This window comes from Heteronotia binoei, chromosome 9 (genome assembly GCF_032191835.1).
Source record: "Heteronotia binoei isolate CCM8104 ecotype False Entrance Well chromosome 9, APGP_CSIRO_Hbin_v1, whole genome shotgun sequence".
Classification (NCBI taxonomy): domain Eukaryota; kingdom Metazoa; phylum Chordata; class Lepidosauria; order Squamata; family Gekkonidae; genus Heteronotia; species Heteronotia binoei.
Window position 1 is genome coordinate 92,846,605 of NC_083231.1, and position 23,668 is coordinate 92,870,272.

Here is a 23,668-nt window from a genome sequence, read left to right on the forward strand (position 1 = left end):
TAATTGCACAGCTGACATATCAGCTTCCAGACCCAATACCTGTAAAGCCCTTCATGGCCTAGGGCCCTCATACTTATTGAACTGGATCTCCTGGTATACTTCCACAAACCAGTTACGGTTCTCAGACAAGATCCTCCTTGCTGTGTTATGTTTTAGGATTGTCCTCATGGTAACAGCTAGGTTGCAGGCTTTCTCTCTGGTGGGTCCAGTATTCTGGAATGGCCTACCAAAGTGGATGTGGGGGGTACCTTCATTGGCTGCATTTATGAAGGCATGCAAGACCTGTTTCAGATAGCATTTGGTGCATGGTAAATTTATTTGGCAGATTTCGCTATATTTTAAATCTCTGCATTGCTTTTATTTTGTTACCGCTTTGAGTCTAAGAAAATAACATGAGATATAGGCATTTTAATAAATAAATAATGAAGGCACTTCAGAACTATGGGCATAATTCAGACTAGTGACATGCTGCCTTGATAAATGTTCTTTCCAGCAGCCAAAGGCCTGGCAAATCCAAGACATGTCTGGCATACTGCAATGTTTACTAGCATTTCATATATCTGGTAGGTAGAATCACAAGAGTTAGTGGCCAATCAGAGCAACATGAGAAACTGGGGCATTGCATCTGGACTCCAAAACAAAGTTTGAGTGCAGTGACCAGTGTGGTGTAGTGGTTAAGTGCACAGGCTCTAATCTGGGAGAACCGGGTTTGATTTTCCACTCCTCCACATGCACCTGCTGAGTGACCTTCGGTCAGTTACAGTTCTTGAAAGAGCTGCTCTCAGCTGTTTTCTCAGAGCTCTCTCAGCCCCACCTACCTCACAGAGTGTCTGTTATGGGGAGAGGAAAGGAAGGAGATTGTAAGCCACTCTGAATGAAGGGCAGGGTATAAATCCTATCTCCTCTTCTTGGCACCTTTAAGACCAACAAAGTTTTATTCTTGGTATAAGCTTTTGTGTGCATGCACATTTCTTCAGTACTGTGTGCACACACATAAAAGCTTATACCAGCAATGAAACTTCTGTTGGTCTTAAAGGTGCTACTGGACTCAAACTTTGTTTTGCTGCTTCAGAACAGCTGAATCCATCTGGACTCGTTAGTTTATGATATGCCAAGGTGGCTCATTAGCCATGGGTTTATATTTCCTGCCCTTAGATAAAATAGTCACACCTTATTTCCAACTCAAATATACATCCAAAATAAACAATGGCATTCTTCAAGTACAAATTTTATCCATTTCTCCTAAATCATTAAATAAGTACACTTTGACAAACTCTAATCTGTATAATCCTTTAGCATCAATCCAACATACAGTTCAGCAGCCTTCACAGGGAATTAGAGTGGAATCGCTAGATTGTAGGCTTGTTCAGAAACTCTGGATTTAAAATTTGTTGATGGGACTGGACAAGATGGGGCATTTGATCTGCCACAGTGTGAAGACATGTTCATGCTTGCCTCCCTCTTTAATTATCAACCAGATTACCACCATGGCTGTAGGTCATTTGCATTTCCTTCATTGGAAAGTGAAGACTTCCTGCATTAAATATAGGAGGGGCATTACTTCATCTGCTTACCCCAGAAAGTAGTGGTAGTGGTAGGTGTTAGAATAATAGCAGGTACCACCAAATGCTCTGGAAGCTTGACAATGTGATTGCAAATCCACCTTCCTTCAGTCTATTTAAAAACTGGATTCCTGCACAGTCAGAGCTTCAGTGTGGTCATTCATATGTTATTACAGATAGGCTCAAAGGGCTTTTAGTGGCATGTGAAAAAGCTCTAAGACAGTTCCTTGTTCCTATTAAATACACTGGAAGCATATATCTAAGATCACATTTTCCCCTGCTACTGTATGAAGAGAACTCATACCAACTATGACAAGTGTAAACATGTAGTCTGCCAATTTCAGCCCCCCATTCAACCCAATAATTTTATTTTTTCTCCTAGCTTTTAAAAGAAGGCTTCTTAGAAAATGGTGCATTCTTGCTGTTTTCAGTAAACATTCTTGATACTCCAAACACATTATGTTGTAGTACTTGCATGTGCTTCCCAAAAGATTTCCATGCAATCAGGGTTTTTCCCCCAGACTGCTGGACAGCATAGGAGATAAGGTAGTTTAGTCATACTCTCATACACATAATATAAGCATCTGTGCAATCATCAATGTAATTATCAATGACATAATCTCTCTTGGTGCTCATAGCTCCAATATACAGTTTACAAGATACAGGTTTGCATGCACAATATAAACACACTCTGCAATCCAGTACTGAGTTTGGCATACTTAACTCTGTGTCAGACTGTGGCCAAACACTCTCAGGGTTTACAGTTTTGTTCAGTGTACTTTAAAGTAAGAGCAGAACTATACACTAGCACAAACATGGGGTTGGTGTCCTGTGTCAAGTTCTCTTCCCCTCCAACACATCTGTGTTCAAATTACCTTATGTCCTGAAATCATGATGCAGAATGTGTTCTACTCATCTCCTCCACATCTTTGGCAGAAGGGAAAACTGCATCATGATGTCAGGCTGGTGTGAGGGTCCATCTACACATTACAAAATCCTCATGTTCCTTGGTTCTACATGTAAGTTTTGTGGTGGAAATAACAGTGTCTCCATGGGACAGTTTGTGAACATGAAAACTATTGGAGGGCAGGGGGAAGGGCTGATGCCACTTCTCCCTGCATATTTTTGGTTGCAAACAGGAAACAGCTAGTGTGTGTCTGGGAGGCACAAAGCCCCCATCATGCATGAGATACAAAGTCCTCGTGTTGTTCCCCAACACACACATAAGGTGTAGATGGAGCCTCAGGTGTTTCTGATAACATATAGTCCTGCCTTTTTTAAAAAAGTGCCCTGTATTAAAGTGTATGTAAAAGTTTCATTTTTGTCAAGTGCCTGTAAAATATAAGTGATCCCATGAAGCAGTGCCAAAAGCAGTTTCTTTTCTCAGGGCAGATCTCCTCGTTTGACATATTTCACTCCTAATGCCTGGCAGTGCTTCATTTTTACTGTTCATACCAAATAGATTTAATAATTGCAGAGAGAACTTGATTCTATATGATTGCTGTGAGATTCTTGATATAATACTCTGTGGACTCAAGCCAGCAAAGGTGTTAAGTGTGCGATTTAACCTTAAGCACTGAGTGGTCTCAACAGTTGCAGTGAAAGCTGAGCAAACCTGTAAATATTTTACTGCATTGGGGCCAGAGGTTTCATTCATTACTTCACAGAGTTATGTTCCAGATCCCAAAATGTGTACAGGCAGGTCTATGGGGCTGACCCTCTCTGGAAATACTAAAGTTCCAAGAGGCTGGGGAAATCTAGTAATATGGTGCTTGGTAAATGTCTCAGTATTTTAGGATGGGATCATAATTCAATGGTAGACTGTAGGCTTTTCATGTATTATGTTTCAGATTCAATGCAATTAAAACATCTCGGGTAGCAGAGCTACAAAAGACTGTCTGCCTAAGATTCGAGAGCTGCTACCAATCTGGGTAGGTGGTGCTATACTAGATGGGCTATTGGTCAAGCATAAGCTGACTCCTTGTATCTTATAATACTAGAGTTATCAAGTTAGATTATGTATAGTCATATGTCTGGAATATAGGTGGTTCCCATACAGATATGGGCTTGTCTAGTTTTCCCATTGCTCATGAGGCATGTTAGGTCTCCCCCAGTTTCCCAGTCCCAGTCCCCCAGCTGCAACCACTACCAGCCTGCCCTGATTCACTGGGGCTTAAGTCTCTAGTCATTTCAGTTGCAGATAAATGCCTTACATCTCCACAAAAAAAGGCCCTAGAACAGGGTTGGCCAAACTGTGGCTTGGGAGCCACATATGGCTCTTTCACACACATTGTGTGCTCTCAAAGCCCCCACCACCCATTTGCTGGCTTGGAGCAGGCATTTCTCTCCTTAAATCACTTCTCCAAACCAAGCCAGCTGGTGGCTTGGAAAATGCTTTTAAAGTTGCTTTCTTTCCACCTCTCCCTCTCCATCGTCCTTCCTTCCTATCTTGGGGCTCTTAAACACCTGACATTCATGTCTTGTGGCTCTCAAACATCTGACATTTATTCTATGTGGCTCTTATGTTAAGCAAGTTTGGCCACCCCTGCCCTAGAGATTTTCTTTTTAATAAGTAAGTAACTTCAGAATTCAGAGAACCTAATACACATATTGGTATACTGTTATATCGCTATAATGATACTCTAGTGCAGATATTTTTTTAAACGCCTCCAAGATAGGGGGAAGAAAAGGCAACTAGGTGAAAGGGTTAAGAAAAATGGCCACCATGTTGGTGGGAAATCTGAATTTTTCCACCCACATAGCAACCAGCTAGGCTTTCCTGTGGCCTCCCACAAAACGTCAGAGCAAACCAGGTTTGAGAAACACTGGAGAAAATGTGGAGAAACCCCAGGAGGTACACAGATGCACCATGATGCTGTAAGGAAGCAAGAAAAAAACCCTGTATCCCAAAAGCATTGAATCTGGGGCAGATAACCCATGTGGAAATGGCCATATTTGAGGGCCTGCATGGTATCCACTGTATCCAGATTCTCAGAAATCAGAAATGTACTGTTTTTAGACATTGTGGGTGAAAAGCCAGTGACTGTTAAAACTGTGATCATACGCAGTTTAGAAGAAGTGTCAAGACTTTTCTTGCCATGCACAGGTCTCATCCTCTCCCCTTGGAACTCAGTCCAAATCCTTCTGCCCAAACTTTACTGCCCACCATATCCCAAATCCCTCTCTGAATTTCTCTTAACTAGGACAGAAAAAAAATCCAGATTTGCTTGGCTGGCTCTTGTTTCCAGAAGCAGAATACCATTTAACAAATCAAATGTAATTCATGAATGACAATGACCCAAGATAATAAATTACCGGTACATAAAATCAGCTAACAACATTGGCAGAATTTGTGGGATTTGTATTTTCTGCTTATGGTCTGGCAGAATTTAAGTTTTTCAGTTAAGCAGTTTTTAAAAATGTGCATAGAGCAATGATGTCACCCATCCAAAGACTAATAAATTGATAGTATTACATATTTTAAAAAGGTAAAGGTAGTCCTCCTGTGCAAGCACCAGTCGTTTCCAACTCTGAGGTGATGTTGCATCACAACATTTTCACAGCAGACTTTAACGGGGTGGTTTGCCATTGCCTTTCCCAATCATCTACACTCCCCCCCCCCCAGCACGTTGGGTACTTATTTTACCAACCTCAGAAGAAGGCTGAGTCAACCTTAAGCCGACTACCTGAACCCAGCTTCTGCCGGGATCGAACCATTTAAATGATTTGGGTCTGCAGTTGACTGGGAAAAAGCCCAATTGGATTCACTGGATTTTGTAGGAGGCTGGAGCTCCAAGTCTAAAATATTTACCAGACATCTGTAGCTAGAAATGACTTTTAGACTATGTCTTCTAGTGCTTAATTTTCTTTTGTAGCTACTGCTGCTGTTGTTTCTTCTTTCTGTATTCAAAAATTCCTTTGCTAGCGAGTTTCTTTGGCCACCGCATCATTCCTTCTACACACACACCCTGTCAGTAACTGCAACAGTGTTTTGGCTACCTAAGAGCAATGATCCTAAAAAGTTGGGCTTTTAAAAACGGTTTGAGTTTCTCTTTTTCTATTTTTGGATGGGGAGGATCAGAATCAAGGGGTTTAAGAATAAAGTTGAAAAGAAATGGTAAAGATTGTTAAAAAGAATGTCTGTTATATGTTTGGATGGAGTGCAGTAGCGTGAAATGATGAAGGTGGAATGGTTTGAAGACTCTGTAAGGATAGAACAGACTGCTGCTTGTGGAAAACTGAAAAACAGTTATTTGGGCAAAACCCCTGATTCTTCCTGCTGCTTTCAACATAGAGGATATTATAATTAAGGTCTTGGCTGAAGTTTGAAGTGATCCCAATACAGAATGCTGCAAGCTTGGAGTTTTAAAGACAGCAAACGCATCACAGGAACTGCACTCCTAGTTGGAGACCTTCTGGAATTTGTTAGTACCAGTGTGTTGCACATAAAGAAGAAGATCTCATTGTATGAGGATCACAAGAATATAATAAACTGTTCAAATCATTTAAGCATCTGTCTTTGTAAGCAAATGAGCAAGCATTTGTATATTTTTTGAATGTTATGACAAATGAAATGTATTTTTCAGTAAACTATATTATAAACAAACCCTCCATTCACTGTCTGGCTTACTTTAGGAAAAAAAAAACCAGCTCTACCTTATAATAGCCACAGCTTGTAAATAAGTTTTATAATTATAGCTACTATATAGCTGTGTGTGCGTGTAATATGTATCACATGAAGCTGCTTGCATTGAACAGAACTCTAGACATATGTTCTTACCAACAAAATAGCTGTAATCCTTATTGTCCTCCAATTACTCCTGCAGAAGAGAACCCATCAGTTATAATGAGCATGACAGGATGATGGTGTTCTCATGAAGTGCTACACATTGTGCTAAGCATCTGATTGCACACTTCTGGTTCTTAATGGTGTTGCCTTGTCACAAGAGCACATTCAGTTTAGCACAATTGTCAGTGTTCATGGTCCGGGGAATCAGCGATGGAAAGAATTTTCTGCATTGATCATCTATTATACTTGTTCCAGCAAGACTTCAATTAATAGCAAATAGGTTAGCAGCAGAAATGTGGGCTATAGAGGTGGATCCTGCTACTAAGTACCTATTCACTGAATTGCACAAGAGGCCACTACGCCATGGTAGTTTCTTTTACCTTTGATGGGAAGATCTTGGCCCACAGAAGGAGGCTATGTCCAGAAATGTTAGGAAGGACTGGAGGTAGGTAGGGTTGCTGTTTTTTTCTGACAAGCAAAACCTTGCTTGTCCTGTTCCTTTCAAGTGTTATTTTTAAAAGGAAGTTTTTTTATTGGCTCACTTTGGTTTGGTTGATTATTCTAGTGGTTTTACTTGGTATTTAAATTTTATTATTTCATTTTAATTTGTATTTTTATGTCAAATTAATATGGATCTTGTTCTTGGCTAAAATGTCGGTCCAATTATTTTAAAAGGCCATAGCTGACCAATTGTCACCACAATTGACAAAATCAGAAAAAAGGATTGCACTTCTGTTGCAGTGGTAGAAACCTTTACTTACTTGCCTTGTTGCAGCTGAATGTGCAGTTCATCCTACTGAAATCATTGTTACTCCCCTGATTCATATTAAAATCCTAATCTGGATTGTAAATGAAGTGCAAAAAAGGACATTATTATTATTAGTTTATTTATATTCCGTCCCTTCCCCCTTTCGGGGGGGCTCAGAGCGGAGTACAATTTAAATTAAGATCATAATAAAATCATAATGTGTTTGTTTCATTCAAACAATGAAGGAAGTGCATACAGAAATGACCCTAGCTTAGTATATTCCTTCAGTTCACAAACTAATGAGGCAAAGTTTTGAGTTGACATGGGAGAGACAAACGATGACAGGATGTGTGTGGAGGGAGGTATGTGTGTTTTCTGCAGCACAGCCAACAGCATGTGGAAAATTTGCAAGGTTAAAGTTAGCAATGGACTTTCACTTTGCTTAGCAAAGGCATTCTTGGTTAACTAGCATGCTGCTACAGACCCCTTGAAAGCATGAAACTGAAATAGTTCTTTTCCTCAGTAATAAATATATGCACCCAATCAGGCAGATGTCTCTATGGAATGTTACTTTTATGAAGAAATGTATTCTGAAGTGCTTCTCTTGTAATCTTCTTTATTGCAGCAGCTTTATTTCATTTGAAGCATCCCTCTGCTGGCAAATATTGTCAGGATTCTAAAGCATACTTTCTTTGTGCTCAGCATTTTCCATGACAGCTTATTTATAGTATTTATACACCATCTTTCTTCAAAAATAAGGCTCAAGATAGCACTTCCATGCATGTAAATCTGTGCTGCTCTTTTGTGCACTTAACTCATACACTTTGCCAAAATATACCAAAAGCAATTTTCAGTGGGTTTTAAAAAATCAACCCAGAGGTGGCTGTATGAGTTGCATACATGAAAAGAGTAATATAGGTCAGAAAGAGCACATGAAACCTTGCACTCCATAAGGAATGGAATAACATGGACACATTAGATGGATAGCATTAGAATACCTATGGCACTGTTTTCCAACTGGTAACTGAGCCACTTTTTCTGAACAAAAGCAAAGGCAAACAATACAAAAAGATTTACCGTATTTGCCGGCGTATAAGACGACCCCCCAACATTTCCACTCAAAATATAGAGTTTGTTTAGACGTGTTTAAAAATGAGTGGAAGAAATTTAAAGGATATATAGAGCAAGAGTGGAACGTAAAAAGACATTGGACAATTTTTTAGTATGAATGAGAAGAGAAAGACATTGAACTTTGATTGGTTGGGGGTACCTTTATAATTGAACTCATATAACTTCAGTGGAAGTCTAGTAATGGAGGGAGGGGGGATTGAAAATATCATATGGGTTAGAGATAGAAAGGATATAATTAAATATTGTAACCATATGTTATCAATAAATTGTTAAAACACAAAATATAGAGATTGTTATATACTCGCCATATAAGACTACCCCCTCTTCCGCACACCATTGTACGGCCGCAGTGCGACCGCAGCGCCTCCGGCCCGCCCCTGCATCTCCCTGTGACTGGCACTAGTGCGCAAGTGTGCATGTGCGAGCTCTGCGTAGACAAGAGGCGGGCCAGAGCGCCGCTGCTTCCCGCCGAGCAGAACGGGCCGGTCACGCCGAAAAGGCTGGCACCCGTCTTGCTGCTGATGTTCGCCGCAGCCACGCTGATGACCCGCCGCAGCCGCGCTGGATACCGTGCGATACTGGACGGTATGTAGAACGAGGTGGGCGGGCATCGGGAGGCCACTATGGGCACCAGGCGAGCATCGGTAGGCCACTATGGGCAGCTATGTCTATCCCAACTGAAGTGCACCTGGCGTATAAGACGACCCCCCCACTTGGAGGCATGTTTTTCAGGGCAAAAAAGTAGTCTTATACGCCAGCAAATACTGTATTTCTAAACTGTAAGAGCAAAAATTACTCCCTTCCTGAAGATCCTTCCCCATGTTTCTGGCTGTGCCTTCTGAGTGGAAGGAAGAAAGGGCAGAATAATGTCTGATGAAAACGACAGGCCTGGGGCTACCTCTGCAGTAGGGGAATTCCATATTCAAATTGTTCTATGCAAAAAATCTCCCAACAACTCTTCTTGCATGTAGAAGGCAAAATCCCTAGATGTCATTAAAAAGGCTAAGCTAAAACTCTTCATTGTAATATTATTTTTCTACATGCAGGGATTCTGCATTTTTATCAGAAATACAGACTTGGGCTGCTTATGGTTGTCATATTTTGGTCTACTGAAGGATTGCCATAGCAACATAGATCTCCATATAAGAAAACCATTACCTCCTGATTCCCAGCTGTTGAGGTAAACCCTTTCTGGCATCCCCATTATGTCCAGCTGTTGGGGTCAGACAGTTTCAGAACCAAGTGTGTGGCTATGATACGATGGAGAAACTGGGAGGGCATTTATCGCTTCTGAAGAAGTAACAGTGGCTTCTGATGCTTCAGTTTATGACAGCTACAGTTGATTTAATTTCAAGGAGTAGCATTAAGAATTGATGGAGCCTAGAGGCTGACTGAGTGGAACAGCTGTTGGATGGCACAGGACTTATTTTTGTTAATTCTAATATTGTCCTCTGTCACTGCCTGTTCCTGGTAATAAAAACACCAGTTTTGCACAAGCTGTGTTAGTATGCATGGGAGTAGCACAATAGTGCTATTCGGCTATGAAAAAGTTACATTTTCCCTCTTTGCCCTCCCAGTGGCCAAGCTTCACTGGTACCATGCCAGACTAAAGGGAATACTTCAAACACCTAATATTAAATAGCACAAGATCTGGAGATGGCTTCTACCTTAGGTTCAAATTAGGTGTTACAGGGATACATGATTAATGTTGGTCTTGACCCCATAACTACCCCAAAACACATGAAGATGAGAAATCATGGAATGTTGTGTTCCAGAGACATTTAAATGCCTTTGGAACTCACTTCCGGTTGGGCAGTCCGACTTGTTAGGTCAGGCCACGAACTGGTGGTAGGCTCTGATGGCATTTAAATACCCTCAGAGCTCATTTCCAGTCAGGCCACTGGACCCAGAAGCAAGCTCCAAATGTATTTAAATACCTTTGTGGGGGAGACATATTATCCTGGATCACAAAGTGCATATCTGCCTGATTCATCACAAATTTTGGTTTGTACCCATCCCTAATCCTTGCTAGTAAAGGTGCTCCTACACTCCCAAGGAACTCTTGCTGAGTGGGCTTCTCTATTAATTTTAATGTAGGGACCACTCTATACGCGCACAGAAGCACAAATGAGAGAGCCCTATTACTTAACTGTTCTGGATCAACTGAGTCTTTAAAGATCAAAGCAGATGAGATGCTGGAGGTTTGTTTTTAAATCACAGTAGTACCTGTGCAGGATCCCAGTTTGGCTCAGGGTTACAGTGAAGGGAAAGGAAGGAATTTAACGCTTCACCAACCCTCATCCCTGTGCAGTTTTACTAATCAAATAAGCTTCCCTGCTCATGCTGGAAGGGAAGAAAGACAGGTGTCCTCTCTTTGCTTGTCTTTATTCCCCTTGACGAGGAGTCCCATGGCGCAGAGTGGTAAAGCTGCAGTACTGTAGTCCAAGCTCTGCTCACGACCTGAGTTTGATCTTGGTGGAAGCTGGGTTCAGGTAGCCTGCTCAAGGTTGACTCAGCCTTCCATCCTTCCAAGGACAGTAAAATGAGTATCCAGCTTGTGTAAAGTGTAGATGACTGGGGAAGGCAATGGCAAACCACCCCGTAAAAAGTCTGCCATGAAAATATGATGCTGCATCACCCCAGAGTCAAAAACGACTGGTGCTTGCACCCTTTTTACCCTTATCGCCTTTGACAGATATTATCTCTGTGTGTAAAGGGTCAGTTTCAATCAGGACCCAAGCTGCAGGAGAAGGGGTAGCCCACACTGTGGTCCTGAACCAAATCACAGCTGCTATTGCCCTTTGAAAGCTACTACAAAGATCTGATTATGGACTTCTCAGCTTCAAATCTCTTTGGGACTTTAAACTTTAACATTGCAGTAATAGCTAGGTGGAGCTGTGTATGTGCATATTGTTCATCTGGCAGACTGAAAATGTACTGAAATAAGGTCCCCTCCCATGAAAATTCAGTTTGCCCAAGTGTCTTGTAGACAATATGTATGCTAATTATTATATTTAAAGTAAATATAAGGAAATCAGTCAACTAAGGTTTTTCAAATAAGGGATTCAATACTTTGGGAAGCATAAACAAATCATTTATTACACAGTGGTAATGACAACATTTGTAAGGCTCCAATCACTTACTTCTGAGGGACTTGGTGAGCAGCGTGTTTGAGGAATGGCCTGGAAGAAATTCTTTTGAATTTTGCTGGTGTAGGCTGCTAATGGCCTTCAGCAAGAAACTCTTGGTTTCCCAAGGAATGGTATTGGATACAATCCTACCACCACAAGCAAATCCAATTGATTGTATGCATGAATGATAAAGTGCAGAATTTCATCTTTAGTTAAAACTAATCTGCTGAATAATTTTTTTTATTATTTAACACAGAAAAATACTTCTACTTTCTACTAGAATTGTATTCTTCCTGCTCAGGAGAATTTATGCTGTTTTTCTAGACTTTTAAAGCGGTCGGTAATTTTGACACTGCTAGAATAGCTCTAGAGTAAAGTAGAATACTCTTACTGGGAGAGGGAATTGAGCAGCTGCAATTGTAAACAGTATAACACAGCAGGACAGCAGTTATAGAGTATACTCTGAGAAAGTTTGGTAGTGCCCAGCCAACTCCTCCAAACCAAAGCTAGGTCATGTCTGAGCTTCCCAATCTTCCAGTAAAGTACACAGAAATGGTGTCATAAGGGAAGCTGTGTTACCATCATTTCAAACCATGTAAGCCTTATCAGAGTAGCCCTATTCATGGTAAATTATTTCTTTTTAGATCCTAGAAATGTAGAGAGAGGGCAAAAGGAAGAGAACTACCAAGATTACAGCAGGAAAACCAGTCCAGGGTTAAAAGGAAGCAAAATCTGTCAGTAGTGTCTTCTAGTCATTCTTACGTTAATCACCTAAGTTAATCACCCCCCTCCCCAATAAGTCAGCTATCCCTGATCAAGAACATAAAAAAAGTCATGATGGATCAGGCCAGTGGCCCATCTAGTCCAATACTCTATAACACCCAGGTGCCATCAGGAGGTCTACCAGTGAGGCCAGAACTCATGGTCTTTATCATTTTACTCACTCCTCCCCCCAAAAAAACTACCTTGGATCAATCCAATATGGCAGCTTTATAGCTGATTCTATGCACGCCATTTATAGCTGATTCTATGCATGCCCATGGGATGATGTAACAATTGCTCATTTGTATATATTACAGAATTAGAAACTCTGTCCATTTCCAATTTCCTAGCAAGTGAACTGAAAAAAATAAAACATCTTCATAGCAAAGAACAGTCTAACATAAATGGGATGGTTTGTGAATGCTCAAATTTTGTACAATAGCCAACAATAATTGGTCTATCATTTTAGTACAAAGATAATTATAAAATAATAGGGGATGGTTACTTGTTGTGTTAAGATTTTCATATCTTCCAACACAATTTTGTGATGTGTGGGGGAATTCCATGTTTCACATAATTTCACGAGGTTTAAAAGCACTGATGTGGACTATGTTGTTTGTTTGAGAAGGAGCAAAATTTTGTGTTTTGCACTATGCACACTAACATCTTTTATCAAATATATCTACCCTTTGTAAAAAATGTACCTTTTAAAAACAAATAACTTATGACAACAACAAAATCATTAGAAACACAGAGCTGCTTTCTGATTCAGCAGCCCAGGAACAAACAAAGGAATATTAGGCCAACTATATCCAAAATCCCCTCAAATAACACCAGTAAAAAACAGCATGTTATTGTTTTCATGCCATTTGTGCTAATACATATGTCCCATATATATTGTCTTAGTTCTGAGGTTTTCTTTGAATTAAATTAAAACAAACTTCACAACAGCATACATATTAAAAATAAGCTTTCATCAGGAGCATCTACATGAACTCCATGAAGATGAATGAGAGTTGTACAGGAACATGGTTTTGCTATGCCACAATTCTTCATTTTAACCAGGATAAACAAAAGCTAACCCTTCTGGGGTTATGCACATGATTCTTCTGTATGTCTTCATCATTACCTGCTTTTAAAAATGGATACCACTAATTCCAAAATCCCTCAACAATAGGTCTGCTATGGAGTAAAGTAACTGAAGAACAAAGCCAAAATATATTTAGAGATAATTATTACTTTACTGTAGAATTTTTACAAACTGCCTATCAGAACCATGGGTTCCAATATATACCCCAATTTAGGAGATGTCTTTTTATATTTAACTCTGAAGGGATACGCAGTGAATGTTTGGAACTGCATCACATTGTACTCTTTCCTTAGCTTGCTTTAAAAAAAAAGATTCCTCTATTCCTCTTAAATATCTGTAAATATGTAAACAGAATGCACCCATTCAAGAGCTTGAACCTTGTAGATTCAGGCCGTATGCTAGTGCAGTACATAAATGACTATGTCAGCCAAGGTTTTGGTAAAATTAAAGATCCAGCACCTGCTTCAAAACCAGCTTTCTGAGGAGTCAGACTCATCAGTGAAAACTTCTCTGCACATGTTGGAGTTCTCTTGGTGAAGGGGGTGCTGAGAACCTTCCAGCAGCCTTTCTTTTCCTTTCCGGGTGGTATAAGATTTGCCTGAAGGCAGGCTTTCATATTTGGTTAAGTATTCCCTACAAAAATAAAGACGACCTTGTTAAATAATTAAAGCAAATGCAATAGAAAATGTCTGTTTGCATGTGTAATTCTGAATTTAGTACAATGGCAGAGATTTACAACAAAGTCAATGGGGCTGCAATCGAGGGTACAGCTGAGATTAATGTTTGCAATACCAGGGAGCAGGAGGATGGCTTCCTTTTGTGACACCCCCTTAGCCCCTATGGTTCTACCACATCTCCATTTAAAGTTGTAAGACATGGCAGATGTTCATTGATTTCATTAAAGTTCCTCTATTTCACATCTCCCAATTATTCAAGCATTGGCTGAGAGGGAGCAAAACTCCTCTAACTTCATCATATTTGCCCATACAATGTAGTCATCAGGAAAAGCAAATGATAACTTCCCTCCCAACATCCATATTATAATGTATTGTATAAAGCCTACTTACTACCCATAGTATATCATTTGCAAAATGTGGCTTTCCTAGCTGATAAGAAGGGGCTGACCCCAGTGATTCACAGGCTAATCTTAAAATTCCGTCATCCTATACTATGCATTGTAACAGGAGGACATAGCAAAGTCAAACCTCTCTGTTACATGATAGCACAAATCATGTAGCAAATGGGCATCTCTACTTTTATTTCCTACCTGAATGGAGCTCCAGTTCTGTCCACCTCTAGGCAGACTATAAATGGATTCTGTATAAATTGAACTGTAGAGATGATATTCATTGTTGCTTCGATTTCATAGCTGGTTTCCATGCCAGCCTTCACAAAAGAAGAGTCAACAACTATGTTGCCAACTACCACAAAACTTCCCCTGCAAAAAGAGATCGAAGAACAAACAAGAAGTCAAAACAGTGAATGGTAGTGTACCTCCTGAGCAACAGATCAGATTAGGTGATACTTCTGCCAATCACTCCCCTACATGAGGTAAGAAGCAGTGGTGCAGATTCTCACAGCTCAGTGAGCCTGTTTCAGTATCAAACACTCAACCAACTCCCAATCAAAATTACATACACACATATCATGTGGTTGATTTTTTTCAATAAAATCTGGAATGGATAACATGATAGGTATAACAGATGCTCAATTTGCACATTAATCCCTTGCATGGATGACCAGAGCTGAGATGGTGTGCCATGTGGCAGGGAAAGGAATGCATACCTTTGCATTCCAGTTTGTAGGGCAGCAATGATAAAAATTATTGTTGGATATCACCCAATCTCTTTCTGTGTAGTCCACAAATTTTTTTGTTTAAATAAAATTTTTTATACTCTTAAGTGGTCACTCACAAGACTTTGTTACACAAACTAACATGGCGACTCCTTTGGAAGTATTAATGAGCATTATCTTTTATTTAATGCTCTAACTGCACTATTGCCAGGAAAGAGTTGTTGGGATCAAGCAGGCTAAGCATTCAACAAAGGAAGAAAGAAAAGAATATCCTCAATTCCCAGTACACTTCTGCATGTCTTAAACAAGTACGATCCCCATGCTTTAATTATTAACAAAATCATTTAACGCATTCCCCTTGGTTGTGTACACAATGAGTTATCTCACCGGGTTTTGACAGTGGTTTTGGATTCTCTGTACCAAAGACTAAATTCCATTGCACTTGAAATGTCAATGGACAAGCCTCCCTGGAACTCTATGCTGCATGTCAGCCCCGATTGTAGTTGGATAGTCTAAAAGCATAAAGGAGCAATGTTATCAAATGTAAGACATTCTGAAAGTCATGTTAAAAAGGAAAGCATTCAGATATTTCACTTAAAGTTTTAAGTGTAAATAATAAGTTTTGCCTTCATCGTTTTAATTCCTGCCTGCAAAAGAATGAAGTGAAGTCTCAGAGGCTAGCATCTTCCTTGCCTGTCCATAAAGCTTAATCCCAAACTCTGTCCTTCCTTTTTTAAAAAAAGAACCACACTGTGTACTCCATGTGTACCTCTAAGTAGCTCCTTAGAGCTGAGACCTTCAGCATGCCAAGTCCATGCTCTGCCACTGAGCCACAGCCCCTCATGGAAGCAGCAGTGAGGAAGTAGGGAACTGTAGCTACAAACTGAAGTGAAGAACCATGAAAATGGTAAGAGTTCTTTCTAGGGAGGGTTTCAAATATCTCCCCCCTCAAATTAATATTGTTGAGGCAAAAAGCAAACTAGGAAAATATTCTAGCCTTCCCAAATAACGCTGTACATATGCTCCAAATATCTCATTTTCAATACCCGTGAGATAGTATTTTGACGATATATTCAAGAAGCAAGGAAGAATTGTGTAAACACACACATCCTCTGACCCTTCCACAGGAAAATGAAAGACATTTTACAAAGGCACAACAATCTCAAAGTCACACAGCAAGGGCAACAGAACGGGGGAGTTGTGTAGGAAAGTTGCATCACTACAGTCTGTGCAACGTTCCTTCTCTAGTACCTTCTGAACATGAAAACTCATTACCACCCGACAAGTTCAGTGACTATAGTATTGTGTGTATACTCAAATCCCTCAGGTGAACTAAGCAGTTAGTGCTGTGTAGAATTCTCACTCTGGGAATTGCCTTAAGAGTATTTTTTTAATCACTCGGGAATGCCACAGAGAAAGTGCAACCTTGAGAGAAATGGTTTCATATCAAACAAGCTTTCTAGTCAACCTAGCTTCTTGGTCTAATTTCAGGCACAGAAAACATCAACACCTAAGTGGTACTTGAGAAAATGGAACTGCTTTTCAACCTAAGATGACTAAACACAAGGCCCTTTACTGATGGTCCTCCTTACTGTCCAAATGGCTGCTGAAAGAGCCTTTCCTTTCCTATATTTATTTATTGCATTTCCGAATCACATAAACTGCACAATTATGGGGCTCTAGGCAATGTACAGAATTACAAAATTATGTACAGAATTATCAGGCCCCTGAGGGCAATAATACAAAAGAGCTACTGTGAGAAGCGCCAAATGATTTTCTACGTAATTCACAAGGAGATGCAACTTTATGGACAAGCTTGAGACTGGATGCATTAGCTAACACTGGGGTTGACAGCTGTCAGAACCTTTTACAGCTAGACTGGAAATCCATCCCGCAGAGTCAATTTTGGAAGCGATAACAGCTCAGGGTCAGAGCAAGTCACTTTATTTGAATGCTGACAGACAGCCAAGATTTTAAAGTTCACACAGCTTGGAGAGCAGATTGACTTTATATATAGCCACTCAGAGTAGCATAAAATAAAGTATGTTTATATGGAATGATATATTCTTAGTTCTGTGATTTAAAACCATCTTCAAGAAAAAGAAGACAAGAACTGAGATTTTTTGGGGGGATCAGCACAGTGGGAGAGAGGCTATTTCTTTTTTTTCTCTTTGCACTTCTCGTCACCCCCTCCCCCAAACTGGTTTACCTCCAGTGGGGAAAATCTACATTTTCTCCAACAGAGTTCCAGACAGGTGTAGCAATTCTGGGCAGGAAAACAGCACAAAAAGAAAGTTAAATAGCCTTTGTTGCACAACGCTGGTCTCCCTTTTTAAAATTCAGCCACTGTGCATTTAGTTAAACAAAACCGTGACAGAACTACCCATGATGTGTGCAGTCTGTTGAGCAGAGATTTACTTCATGTCTTCTTTTTAAAATATTGATTTTCTATATTTTATAACTTAGGAATTATTTATTTAAAACATATATGTGCTGCCTTTCCACCCAACCTAAAGTCCCCAAATTGGCAAAAAGTAAAACATTTCAACCACTAGAACATGTTAACAAGTTTGAGACACTAAAAAACATTCAAAACATATATATAAAATATTTAAAACCATTAACAAAAACATAATATAAAGACACAGATACATAAAAACAAACACAGAAACACTTAAGAACATACAAAAGGGGAAGAGGGCTAATAAGAGTTAGTGAGGGAATGCCAATCCCTCCCCCCACCAAAAAAGTCCATTCAAGGGCAAATGGCAACAAGAGAGAGAGATGAATGTCCTTCGGAAGGTCACCTTTCTTGCTTTGCAATATTACAGGGGTGCAACTAAAGAAGGGCTTCTAAAGATTAATAGAATGGTGGGGTAAGCTCATATTGGAGTAGGTAAGCCTTCAGGCATTCTGAGCTCAAGCCATACAGAGCTTTAACAGTCAATACCAGCACCTTAAATTGGTTCCACAAACATATTGGGAGCCATTGAAGGTGGAATATGAATGGAGTGTTATGGTCCCTAAGACACACTCCAGTCAGTGTTCTGGCCACAACATTCTGTCCCAACTCCAGCTTCCAGGCAATCATTGAGGGCAGCTCCTCATAGAGCTCATTTCCATAATCTAATCTAGATGTCAGCAGGGCATGCATCACAGTGGCAAGATCTTTCTTGCCCAAGAAGAGCTGCCATCCAAAGTTGCCATCCAAAGTTGGTGAAAGGCACTCCTAGCCACCACTGCTATCTGTTTATCCAAGAGGCATGCCGGGGTCAGCAGCACCCTAAAGCTACAAAGCTGCTCCTTTAGGGGGAGCACAACCCCATCTAAAACAGGAGATATCTCAGTGTATGGCTCAGGCCTTTCTCCATCAATAGCACATCAGTTTTGTTGGGATTAACTTTCAGCCTTTTAGCCCTTATCCATCCCAAAACTGCCTTTAGGTACCTGTTCATGATTTCTGCAGCCTCCCTGGGATCTGCTGGAAGCATGAGATAGACAGTATGTCATCAGCATATTGGTGGCAACTCAGCTCAAATCTCCAGATGACCTCTCCCAGTGGCTTCACATATAAAAATCCATGGGGGACAAGATGGATCCTTGTGGGACCCCTTAAGACAAACCTTAAGGGACTGAGCAGCAGACCCCCAGCACCACACTCTGAAACCTACCTTTGAGGTCTAGGATTGCCAGTCTCCAGGTCTCCTGCTTTTACAACTGATCTCCAGCTGACAGAGATCAGCACCCCTGGAGAATTTTGGAGGGTGAATTCTATGGCATTGTACCATGCTGAGGCCCCTCCCCTCCCCAAACCCTCCCATCTCCCAGATTCACCCCCAAGTCTCCAGGTATTTTCCAACATAGGCCTGGCAACCATAAATAGAACCAAACTCACTACAAAATGGTACCTCCCAGGCCCAACTGTTCAAGGCAGTCCAGAAGGATACCATGATCAATGGCAGGGACCCCAACGTGGTGCACAAGGGTGCCATGGCACCCAATGACACCTTCCTGGTTTTCCAACCAAGTGGGTATAGTCAGGGGGGGCTGCTGCCCAGCAAAGCTACTGATTGGCTGTGCAGATTTTTTTTAAAAAAACAACAACATTGCTTTGGCAGCAGCTGTTACCATAGCACAAGGCTCTTCACTGTATGATTGAAGGTAAGCTGTGGTAACCATTCTGAAGCTGCCTCTGCCTCCTGTGGCAGCCATTTTGTGGCTGCAACAACATGCTGTGTAATAATTTCAAGGGTGCCCAAAAGCTCAAAAAGGTTGGGAACTCCAATCAATGGTATTAAAAAGCCACTGAGAGGTACAGGAAATTTAACAGAGTCTCACTCCCCGATCTATCTCCCCATCCATTTGTTTAAAGGACAAATTTTAACAAAGGATGTCCATGGATAACAACAAGTGCAATGTTTTTTATCATTAGTTAAATCTATTGTTTCATTTTTTTTTTTAAGTTTGGTGTAGTGGTTAAGTGTGTGGACTCTTATCTGGGAGAACTGGGTTTGATTCCCCACTCCTCCACTTGCACCTGCTAGCATGGCCTTGGGTCAGCCATAGCTCTGGCAGAGGTTGTCCTTGAAAGGGCAGCTGCTGTGAGACCCCTTTCCAGCCCCACCCACCTCACAGGGTGTCTGTTGTGGGGGAGGAAGGTAAAGGAGATTGTGAGCCGCTCTGAGACTCTTCGGAGTGGAGGGCAGGATATAAATCAAATATCTTCTTCTTCAATAAAATATGTAGTGAAAACTGTCCCTTCTCCAGCCAAGAACCCATTGGATAGTAGGATCCTCCACTTATTTTTTTTAACAGCCATCCCCTTTTACAGCCTAAGTGCTAAGGAAATCTGAAACTTGGGGAGTTTCACAAAGGCACCTGAGATGGATTCCCCACTAGTCTTACCCCGTTCTCACTCTCCTCTTCTCCGCAGGGCTTCCATCGGATTTCGCACAAGCTGCCCTGGGGATGCAACTTGCTTTGCCGCTTTCGCGCAGCAAACAGAAACTGGTTTTAGAGGATCTTGCTTGCTGCGCAAAAGAGGTAGAGCAAGCTGCAGCCCCGGGGCAGCTTGTGGGAAATCCGACAGAAGCCCTGCGGAGAAGAAGACAGTGAGATCAGGACAAGGCTAGTGGGGAATCGTTCTGAGTACAGCCATGGCATTAGAAAATTTGAAGTGGAAGGATGTGCTAGAATTAGAAACTGATTAAATGCAATCTTCCCCAGCTCCAGGTAATATCATTCTCAATAATAAAAGCCTTTTCAGCACTGGAGACATCACCCAATATCCTGATATACCCCAGAGATGTCTGTCCAAGCCAAGGAAGTTGCTATTTTATTAACCGATGCCTGGTTCCTCTTTTCAATTTTACTCAATCGAGAAGGACACTCAAGTGATTAATTTGCCCTCCATGCTGTTTCAGGAACTATCCTGACTCACCCAAACCTTTGTGTCCATGCAGATCTGACTCCCTTCAACCTAATTAAAGTATGTTAATCATGTTGCCTCACTCAAGTTCTTTTGTCCATGCAGATTTGGCTCACAACAGCATAGTCAAGGTATTCTCTCACTTTTTCATGCCAAAGTTTGACAGCAATCAACTTTAAAACAGCCAGCAAGATTCAACCTTTTTATCTTGACTCAATCTAAAGCCAGGACAGCCAACCCCCCCCCTATCCTGGAGATCTTCTTTATGTTAAAATAGGACCTCAAGTGTTAGTAAATTGTTCCTCTGATCCCTGCTCCAGATATCTGCTGGTGAGAACTCTGGTTTCCTTCTGAGAACCCCTGCTACACTCTGCAGGCTTTTTCTCCCCTTTTCCTCCTTGCTCTGTTCCTTCAACCTCAGCTTTGTCTTCCTCTGGACCTCTCAGGTTCTCAAGCCCAGGAATTAAAGTTGTATGTCCCTTCCCAAATTCCTTCTTCCTACCTTTAGTAAGTGTGCCCTCTGGCTGATGTGTGCACATGTATGTGTTTGTGATTGCTTAGACTTTTAAAGTCAGTTTAGGTCTATTATCAGTCCTGTAATGTTTAATGACCTACATTTTTTTCTAGCTACAAAAGTACTTTTAATTTTTTCATTTCTTTTGAAATCCAGTTAGTATTTAGAGCTGATACAACAGTGACTAACAAAGCTCAGATAGTTTCGCTCTGCTCATTGGTCGTTTTCGCACTCACCTCCAGCCGGCGCGACCCCCCTCTTCACCGCTCAGGATCTGCGCGGATTTCGCACTAAATGCCGCGGAGCAGCCTTTTGCGCCGGAAACTCCCGTCGCAAAAGCCGCTCAAACGTAAACCGCCAAAAAGCAGTTCCCATTTGAGCGGCTTTTGCGACGGGAGTTTCCGGCGCAAAAGGCTGCTCCGCGGCATTTAGTGCGAAATCCGCGCAGATCCTGCGTGGTGAAGAGGGGGGTCGCGCCGGCTGGAGGTGAGTGCGAAAACGACCAAAGTGTTGACCCAGATCTCAGACTACCAGTTTCTGCTATAAATTACACACAAGGGGGCTTACCATTATATAGGTGCCTCATATCATTCATATGACTATCTGATAGGCCAAAGTTAAGGATACTAGAATCTACATGCTGACACAGTTCTTGGGGCAAGGAGCCAAGAACCCTGCAAAAGTATTTTTGGAGCTTAGTGTATGTCAGGCAGTCAGGAAGATTAATCCTGGAAACACCATGCATGAAGGGTCTAAGAAGCCTGATCATATTTCCCACCCCCATAGTTCTGAACACAAAATAAAGGTAAAGGCAGCCCCCTGTGCAAGCACCAGTCGTTTCACAACGTTTTCACGGCAGACTTTTTACGGGGTGGTTTGCCATTGCCTTCCCCAGTCATCTACACTTTCTCCCCAGCAAGCTGAGCACTCATTTTACCGCCCTCGGAAGGATAGAAGGCTGAATCAACCTGGAGCCGGCTACCTGAACCAGCTTCCACTGGGATAGAACTCAGGTTGTGTGCAGAGGGCTCCGACTGCAGGACTGCAGCTTTACCACTCTGTGCCACGGGGCTCTCAGAACACAAAATAGACCAATGCTATTCTGGTCATTCTTACCTGTGATCATCTTCCTATACTAAGATGCTGCCTTGGGGGAGTTTAGCAGGGATAGGAATAGGGAATGTTACATGTGCTTGGAGATAATGGAAGCATTCAGTATATTGAGCATACCTGTGAGTAATCCATCAGAAGAATGAGAGCTTTCAACACTTGCATGGCATCACCAGAGACAGAGAACATTTTAGACATTAAATCTCCATATCCATGGAAAATGGTAACAGGCCTAAGTTGAACATCAAGCAAAATTGCTGACAGGCCACAGAAAGACTCCAGATCTTCTTCACCTTCATCTGGAGTTGCAGCTATAACGGATTCCAGACCCTGAGCCTCAATCATCACCTAAAAGAAGAGAGTGGTACATGGTAGGCATGATTAAGGCTGACCAACTCCTTGCAGGTGTTTTCACTGAAGAACAACAGATGTGCCACACAGACACAAGCTGTAATCTTGTGAGCACCCCGGAATAAGCCTCAAATATACCTACTTAGGATTGTGTTCTCACATACAGAACAGTGCACAAATAGCTTGCAAAATTCATTTTGTAAGACAAAACAGTAGCATCTGAACAACATACTACATTGTTTTCTTTCAGTACTATTTTTATCATCATGATGTCAGGCAGCTGAAAATCACCTAAATTACTAGGAGTTACACAGCAGATAAGTCACATGAAAGCCTGTTCTCAAGCTGTCATTTAAAACTGACCAACATAATAAAAAAGAGTAAGGGAGACAGGTGATTTTGGCAGAAGAGGACTCAGCACCTTGAGTTAATGGTGAACCGGAGAAGCATCCAAGTATACGCCAGTGATGTGATTAGCTATTTATTTATTTTATTACATTTATATTCCGCCCTCCCCTAACGGGCTCAGGGTGGCTAACAACACTTAAAAGAGCATAATGTTAAAATCAAGGTACAATAAAAACATTAGAACATTTCAACAGTTCATACAGTTTAAAATATGTAGCTACATAAAACAGGGTGCTCAATACATAATCCTTTTCATTCTTGTTTTCCTCTCTTACTTGGCTGCCCACAGCCATTTCAGTACATCTGGGAGCTGCAAACCCAGGTATCTTACTGAATTTACCCTTGATAGTAAGCTTTAGCTAAACTTGCCTTCGCTGATGAAAGCATCTGTAGGATACATGTCTTTCCAAATACACATATCTCATTCACGCATAATTTTGGATACTTTTTCTGCATAATTACAGGACATAATTCATGAAGATGCTCAAAACAGCATTTTTTGATCCAGGTTATTATTTCTTGCACATTGATTTCTGATTATATCACTTAACTATGTGCATATTTCAAAGCATCTTTCTTCAAATTTATACAGTTTCCAAAAGTGGCTCTAATATCTTCAAGTGCATATGTAATGTAACAACAATCCTAGGCCTTTGTGAATGTGTAGAGTACTTTCTAGCCTTGTTTATTTCTACTTAAATGAATCAAGAGTCCAAAGCTTCTTTGTTTAAATATGTCACCAATATTAAAGACTTTCAAATATATATATACATACCTATTTTTTAAAAAAAGATCAATCATAGAATGCAAATATTAACAGAAATGAAACTGCAAACCTTAACAATTAATA

The 23,668-nt window shown here is 41.0% G+C and overlaps 1 protein-coding gene across 1 annotated transcript in view; it reads right to left on the bottom strand.

Moving 5' to 3' along the window:
* Positions 1-11,302: 11,302 nt before the first annotated feature.
* The window catches only part of MTTP (microsomal triglyceride transfer protein), a 51,901-nt gene continuing 39,535 nt past the window's right edge, over positions 11,303-23,668 (bottom strand). The window contains exons 15-18 of the mRNA XM_060247008.1: positions 22,180-22,407; positions 15,395-15,519; positions 14,481-14,651; positions 11,303-13,846 (exon numbers count right to left, since the gene is read on the bottom strand). Coding sequence (XP_060102991.1) covers positions 13,678-13,846; positions 14,481-14,651; positions 15,395-15,519; positions 22,180-22,407 — 693 coding nt within the window. The 3' untranslated portion in view covers positions 11,303-13,677. The remainder of the gene's footprint in view (positions 13,847-14,480; positions 14,652-15,394; positions 15,520-22,179; positions 22,408-23,668) is intronic.